Source organism: Physella acuta, unplaced genomic scaffold, assembly GCF_028476545.2.
Source record: "Physella acuta isolate Inbredline_101_S28 unplaced genomic scaffold, ASM2847654v3 ptg000532l, whole genome shotgun sequence".
In the NCBI taxonomy this organism is placed as follows: domain Eukaryota; kingdom Metazoa; phylum Mollusca; class Gastropoda; family Physidae; genus Physella; species Physella acuta.
The window spans coordinates 236,452-245,000 of NW_026732051.1; the positions used below are offsets into that span (position 1 = coordinate 236,452).

Here is an 8,549-nt window from a genome sequence, read left to right on the forward strand (position 1 = left end):
GCCGTTCTTCTCATGGTTCGTACAGGTACGAGAGACTGGTACGTTTATTTTATCTTATGTCCAACTAGTTCAATCTTGTTACTTTTGTAACGAAAAAAATGTATTTATTTCTGCTCAAACTTATAAAACAAAAAGACAATTTCATTATATAAGATAGGTCTATTATGTGGCAAAGCATCATGAATCGTATCATTTGACATTTTGTTTTGTAGTCTCGACCTTTAACCTCAGTCAAGTTTTTAAGATTATGCGAACATTTCAGAAAATGTGTCTGAACTAGATCTGAGCCAAGGTACACATTTTAGCCTACACATTAGAGTGATCATGCATTTATTACATAATCTGTTAGGGACAAACATACATATGCAGCTTATACATATATATATATATATATATATATATATATATATATATATATATATATATATATATATATATATATATATATATATAGGCATATATATTATATATATATATATATATATATATATATATATATATATATATATATATATATATATATATATATATATATATATATATATATATATATATATATATATAGGCATATATATATATATATATATATATATATATATATACATATATATATATATATATATATATATATATATATATATATATATATATATATATATATATATATATATATATATATATATATATATATATATATATATATATATATATATATATATATATATATATATATGTATATGCATATTAAATTGGTAGTGCTGATGTTTTCATTAGTAAAATTACTGTAGCCGACTATCCTAACAACCACTTATTAGAAAAGTATTTGCCCTTCCTTGATAGAAATAGCTACTTTAAAGGAAATATTGATCAGAACAGTTTTTCTACTTTTATTTTCAGACCACACCGTGAAAAATGAGTTTTGAAGGTAGAAATTCTAAACTCTACACTCAAAATCATCTTAGTCAAGAAAAATGGAACAAGGTCAGTTTTTCATTTAAGTATTTCTTTATTATAATTATAAGAAACACAGATTATTAATTAATTAAACTACAACTATGTACACAGATTATATCACATAATTTATGCTAGATAAAAATTACTACAATTCAAGTTAACAAATATAGGTCTCTCTATTGTAGAGGGATATTAATCCACCTGGCTGATTTATAATAAATTTATCATTTTTTCCTTTTTATGCCCAAGACACAATCATGGGGCCACCAATAACTGATTCAGCCATCTTTAAAAAAAATTCATGCAATTATGTACTCAATAATGGGATTTCAGATTTACTAGTATTAGTAAAAACCTTGAATCATTGATGCCTGAATCTACTTCCTCTTGACCTAATATATCTTGGTCACCACCTTAACATACCCTACCCTGTTCTCAACACACTCAACTAAGCATAAAAAAATTTACATTCATTTTTATTTCAAAAACTATTTAGCTACTATTAATAATAAAAGTTTTACATTTAGTAAATGATAAATATGTTTTGGTTTTAAAAATTAAATGTTTTAATTTGCTAGAGTATATTTCACTAGATCTAAATCCTATAAAAGCTGGAATTAAAAACTATCAATTAGCTGGAACAATGCAATTTCAAATCCTTTAATTAGCTTTATTTAAATGTTTGAATTAGCTGTAATTATATGTTTTATATTGTAATTATATGTTTTAATTAGCTGTAGTTAAATGTTTTAATTAGCTTTAATTAAATGTTTTAATTAGCAGTAATTAAATGTTCTAATTAGCTGTAATAACATGTTTTAATTAGCTGTAATTAAATCTTTTAATAAGCTGTAATTTAATGTTTTAATTAGCTGTAATTAAATATCTTAATAAGCTGTAATTAAATCTTTTAATAAGCTGTAATTTAATGTTTTAATTAGCTGTAATTAAATCCTTTAATAAGCTTTAATTAAATGTTTCTAATTAGCTGGAACAAGTACTGAAGCCACTCAGCCTGACTGATGAGATTCTAGAAAAACTTATGAATGAATTCAAAGAACAAATGCATCTAGCCAACAGCCAAGATGAAAACATTAGAAAAAAATCTGATCTTTTAATGATGAACACATTTATCAGAATTTTACTTGATGGGACAGGTAGTTTTGTTTCATTTATTTGTGCCAGTAATACATTTGTATAATTTCTTGTATAAGGCATTAAAACATATCTTGTAAATTTTATGACAAGAGCTTTCAGATGATGAATTAAATTGAATCAGTTCAACTTACTGTTACTATTTCCTTTACTCATATATCAAGCATTAAAGTTTTGAATTGGTATTTGAAATGGCATACATATTTTTAAACATTAACAATAACATTTTAAATATATTTCTAATCATTTATTTTTAAAAAATATGCGTTAAATTTGTCAAATATTTTGCCCAGAGCAGGGAGACTACCTGGGTCTAGATCTAGGAGGTACCAACTTCCGTGTGGTTCTAGTCAGATTTAAAGATGGAGTTGCAGACACAACAACACAGTACTACGAACTGACTGATGAAACTCTGAGTGGACCTTCTGCTGGGGTTAGTGGACTTTAATGGAGTTGTCTCATTGTATCTGTTACTTTTTCCTTAATTTATAAATTAATATTTAGATTCTAAAATAAATCAAATTATGAGGGTTGTATAGATTTATAAATTAAAATGCAATTCAAAATTTAGATGGTTGTTTATTTTTAAAAAATGTCTTTATACTATGATCTTACACTTTGTTATAATATAACCCCCCTCCTTCCCCACACACACACTACCTAAAATAACTTTACCTATAACATTGTACACGGGATTGTGTGGTCGATTAGGAGAGCATTCGACTGGTAACCCAAAAGTTTTGAGTTCAGATCCCGTGTTTGCATCTATAAGACATCCCTCAGTCCACCCAGCTCTGATGGGTACCTGACTAGGTGGAAGTAAATGCAGCTGGGCATAGTACAGACTATACAATCCCTTTATATACCCAGTCACTAAAACAGAAGAGCTCTACTTCCTCTGCCTCATGGACCATAACGTTTAAAGGGCACTTTATTTTATTACTTTATGTAATACACTTTGTTGTTAAAAAATTATTTACAGAAATAAGTAAATATTAGCAGCAACTTTTCTCACTTCTGTAAATAATTTAATTCCTGTCAAATATTTTTTAGAACTGAGCTGTTAAGCTATTGTTGTTGGCACATTGTTCATTGACAGACAACACAGCACAGTGTTCATTGATTGAAATTACTGAGTTCCCATAACTCAAGCCTGTGAAGAAAATTAGGGGAGGTAACCAATATTATTATTTCTAACATTAGGTGTTTGATTTTATTGCTGAAAGTCTTCAAGATTTTCTAACAAAACAAGGGCTGGCAAATTCAGAGAAAAAAATTCCATTGGGTAAAATTTTTGTTTTATTATTGTTTGTCATTAATAATTATTTATTTTCCTCTTTCAATGAAGTAGTAACCTAATGTTTTTTTGTTCTAAAACTTACCTATTTATCTTTCATCGATTTTCTTAAACCTAATGAGATTCTTATATAGGCTTTTATCTTTCAGATTAATTTAGCAGCCTCTAATGCTTTTGACCAGGGGTCGGCAACCTTTTCAGACAGAAGAGCCAAAAGTTACAATTTACAACATTTCCAAGCTTTTAAAGAGCCACTAACATTTTTATTTTAATATTATGATCTTTGATTAGGATTACGTATATATATATATATATATATATATATATATATATATATATATATATATATCAATGTATGTAGTATGTAAGTGTGTGTGTGTTTGTGTCTGTCTTTTATTCATTACTATACCTTTCATCATCCGATCGCCATGAAACTTTAGGAAGCTGTTGAGAATACTCATGGGGAGATATTTGCGAAAACAAAATGTCAAATTTGCAAATAGAATAGCGAGTGTTTAATTTTTATATTTATTATTATATCGTTCATTACCGAGTGATGCAGACTAATATTTTTATGAGTTTCAAGAATAAAATAAAATAATTATTAATATTTGTGCATGGAGCTGAAGAGCCGCACCTCGACATCAAAAGAGCTCGCGAGCCGCAGGTTGCCGACCCCTGCTTTTGACCATACATTCCTTTTATGTGTTTAAAAAAAAAGCTAAATTTAGTTGACATTTATTGTTTATGTTACTTTTTGAGAAAGGATTATCTAAGTTTTGATTTATTAACACCTGATACTTATCCTCCATTTATCTTCTTGTCTGTTTCAGGGTTCACATTTTCAATGCCTACACGGCAACTGGCATTAAACAAAAGCATCCTGCTGAAGTGGAGTAAAACGTTCAAATGTCCAGATGGTGTTGGGGAGGATCCAGTGGCCATGCTGGAGGCTGCCATCCAAAGAAAAGCCAAGGTCACACTTATGACTGTATATTTATAAAATAATGATAATTAAATTATCCTGTATAATAATTAATAATTATAAGTATTTCCTATATTTACAAAATGAGACAGTGTGGCCTAGCCGTAGAGCACTCGACTGCTAACTGATAAGTCTCACGTTTGAATCCAATTTCAAGTCAGTAAAACGTCCCTGAGTCCACCCAGCTCTGATGGGTACCTAACATACAGTAGGGAAAGTACAGGCAGCTGGGCATAGTGCTGAGCACACTATACCTACATATGCCGAGGTCACAGCAACAGGTAAACTCTACTTCATTTGCCCTATGGACCGGCAGGCTTAAAAATATCTAAACTATCCCCTATAATAGCTATCCACTATATAGTAAATTTTCACCAATATTATTTTCATTCAGCACAATAAAATATTAAACTGAAATATGTAATTTGATGATCTATTTCCAGTTATACATCTATTTTCTGTCCAACTAAGTATGATTAATATAATAAACTTTTTTTTGCTAAAAATCCTCAGGGGCATAATACAAAAACAATGTTGATTTTTTAAAATTTATTTTTCACGTTTACAAAACACACAAAAAAAACCCAGTTACTTCCCATGGTACACTAAATACATCTGATTTGAAACAACAAAAAAAAAACCAGTTACTTCCAATGTTACACTAAATACATCTGATTTGAAACAACAACAAAAAAAACCAGTTACTTCCCTTGGTACACTAAATACATCTGATTTGAAACAACAACAAAAAAACCCAGTTACTTCCCATGGTACACTAAATACATCTGATTTGAAACAACAACAAAAAAAACCAGTTACTTCCCATGGTACACTAAATACATCTGATTTGAAACAACAACAAAAAAAAACCAGTTACTTCCCATGGTACACTAAATACATTTGATTTGAAACAACAAAAAAAAAAAAAAAACCAGTTACTTCCCATGGTACACTAAATACATCTGATTTGAAACAACAACAAAAAAAAACAGTTACTTCCCATGGTACACTAAATACATCTGATTTGAAACAACAACAAAAAAAAAACAGTTACTTCCCTTGGTAGACTAAATACATCTGGTTTGAAACAACAACAAAAAAAACCAGTTACTTCCCATGGTACACTAAATACATCTGATTTGAAACAACAACAAAAAAAAACAGTTACTTCCCATGGTACACTAAATACATCTGATTTGAAACAACAAAAAAAAAAAAACCAGTTACTTCCCATGGTACACTAAACTATCAGATTTAAAGTTGTGCTGCTCATTTAGCTTGTCTTTTAGTGATTGCCAACCAGAAATGCCTCCAGTAGATTATAGGGAACTGGGCTTGAACTAAACTGTGATGTGCTATGTGTAAAAGATGGATCTAAATTTATTTTTAAAAAGCCAAAGTCGCTCTTTTTTCCTTAATTCATAAACATAAACTGTCAATAATTTCATCCCTAACAAAGTCTATTTTGTTGTCATTCATAATATGTAATTTATAACAGTTTACTGTTTATTGTTGATTTAAAACATTCATATGTATGACTTGTAAAGATTTGTGGTTTTACAGGGTCTTCCTGTGAAGATTGTGGTTGTCATGAATGATGCTGTGAGTACTCTAATGGCTGGAAACTACCTGGATAAAAAATGCAGAGTTGGGCTGATTCTTGGTGAGTAAATTTTTTTGAGCATGAGGTCAGCAATTTGTGGCTTATATGAGCTGCATGTAGCTCTTTTAATAACCTGCTGCTATTTGTTTTATTGTTTTAAAAAACTTGATAACTTAATATAAAGGAAACAAATCCTACTTCTTGTTTTCAATGTATTGCTTTGCTCTAATCTTTAAAACTATAATATAACTTTGTGTAAGCATACATTAATATTTGTAATAGAAAAAAAAACTACACAATTGGTCATTGAATGCCCTTTTTATTTATTTTTTAAGCTGTAATCTATGTATTATATTCAGTATGGAAAGGCTTTTTCCATCAAAGCAGTTAATGTAGCTGCTTTGGTTATGATGATGTGTGTGGTTGCTATGTGATAAGGGGGGGATTACTTTCAAAAACTGTTTTTTTGTTGTTGTTGTTCTACGCTGCTGTTCCTTGTTATGCTTGTTATTACAAATAAATAGCATTCATATTTTCGTATAAGTAAAAAAAAAATGGCCTCTTCTGACCTGGCTGTCATTCGGGCAGATGAATTAGAGTTTATTTGTTTCTGTGACCTGGACTCAATGAAGGGAAAGTAGGGTCAGTTCTATGCCTAGCTGCCTTTGGTATTTTTAACTTGAGTCAGGTACCCATTAGAGATGGGTGGATTAAGGGACATCCTATAAGACTCGAACTAGTGACTATGGTTTAGCAATCAGGTCCTCTAATGCCTGCCCATGCTGGCCAATTCTTTAATGCATTAGTTTATCTTCTTGCTGTCATCGTTTGGTCCCCAGGTACTGGATCTAATGCAGCTTTTGTAGAAAACATTTCAGACATTGAAAAATGGACAGGAGACTATGAGGACCCTAAACATGTAAGAATATTTTAGATTTTAATTTTATGGATTATAGAAGTTTGGTAAATAAAACTTATGATAACATTTAATTTTGTTAACTATAGTTGAAGTGAGATGGTGCAGTCTAGCAATAGAGAGCTAGACTGCTAACCTGAAAACTCATGTTGAAATCTGGGTTCAAGTCAGTAGAACTTCCCTGAGTCCACCCAGCTATAATGGGTAACTGACCACACTATACCTTCAAATGATGAGGACTCTGAAACTCTACTTCATCTGCATCATATCTCTTGGGCACGAATGATAAAAAAATAATGAGCTGTAGTCGAAGCAGTTTCTCAAACAACATAAAAGTTTGAGAATGTAAACTAAATGGTTAATCTCTTTGGTACAAAGTTTGGTACTAACATGTTTGGTACAAAATTTGGTACTAACATGTTTGAAACTAGCAATTTCTTGCACGAAACAACTTCCTATCATTACATATACAGCCATGTATTTTACATAATTTTGATGAAATGAGTAAACTGCAGGAGTCCTAGATCTAGCTCCAATTGCTCAAATCCTAAGTTATGTTTTTTACTACCCAGACCAGCGATTACAAAAAAATAGTGCTTATTAGTAAGAATCATTAACCTTGTAAATTAATTAAAAGTTAAATAACGGAAATTTCAGGTGATAATTAGCACAGAGCTGGCAGGAACAGGAGACAGTGGATGTATGGATTTCTACAGAAGTGAATACGAGAAAGAAATCGACAAATTCTCTAATTACCCAGGATCAAACACGTTAGTTGTGATATTTATATTGTTTACTTAATTAAAATACCATAAATAGTTTTATTAATCAGAATATCTTAACTAATTTTATTCTTTAAAATATATATTATAAATTAGAACATTATTCCTTATTTTATTAGTTAGAACATCATAATGTATTTAATTAATAAATAAACATACCTTATTTTATTTTATTTATTAGAAATTATACCTTATTTTATTTAGTTATTTTATTCGTTAAATTATCATATTTTATTAATTAGAAAATTATAATTAATTTTATCAATTATACTATCATACATCATATAATCAATCAATAAACATACCTTTTTTTATTTAGTATAAAATAATTTTATTTATATTAATAAGAATATAACAATCATACACTGTTTAATTAATAGTAGTTTTGTGTTTTCTAAATGATTTTAAGTAATGGTAATCAGATTTAAAATATTTTCTCTAAATGTTTCAGGTTTAGTAAATCTTTTACAGGCTTGTACCTGGGTGAGTTTGTGCGTCTGGTTTTGGTCAGGCTGATCAAAGATGGGACACTTTTCAATGGCCAGGGAGGGAAGTTGGTGGATGGGAGATGGGAGTTTACAACCTCCCATGTTACATCTGTGGAGAGGTAACTCCTGCTGGGTTACGTGGGAATCGTGGGATATAAATTCTTTTCGAAGTTTTTTAGTTATTTGACGTTAATGCAGTTCTCTACTTTATGACATCACACTATTTATGTTCTTAAAAATGCAAGAAAAAAATAGCCTAATACAATATTTCGTGAAAATATTCATTGTAAGAAACTGTTAGAGAAACCACCTGATTCAAATCTACCTGACACCTTATCAATTTAACTATGCTAAAAATTGTTACTTTTA

General features: G+C 29.6%; 1 protein-coding gene across 1 annotated transcript in view; it reads left to right on the forward strand.

Moving 5' to 3' along the window:
- The first annotated feature begins 892 nt into the window (after positions 1-892).
- Positions 893-8,549, forward strand: part of LOC131945222 (hexokinase-1) — an 11,799-nt gene continuing 4,142 nt past the window's right edge. The window contains exons 1-9 of the mRNA XM_059306259.1: positions 893-981; positions 1,943-2,111; positions 2,403-2,542; positions 3,313-3,394; positions 4,240-4,382; positions 5,955-6,054; positions 6,834-6,913; positions 7,568-7,680; positions 8,144-8,299. Coding sequence (XP_059162242.1) covers positions 913-981; positions 1,943-2,111; positions 2,403-2,542; positions 3,313-3,394; positions 4,240-4,382; positions 5,955-6,054; positions 6,834-6,913; positions 7,568-7,680; positions 8,144-8,299 — 1,052 coding nt within the window. The 5' untranslated portion in view covers positions 893-912. The remainder of the gene's footprint in view (positions 982-1,942; positions 2,112-2,402; positions 2,543-3,312; positions 3,395-4,239; positions 4,383-5,954; positions 6,055-6,833; positions 6,914-7,567; positions 7,681-8,143; positions 8,300-8,549) is intronic.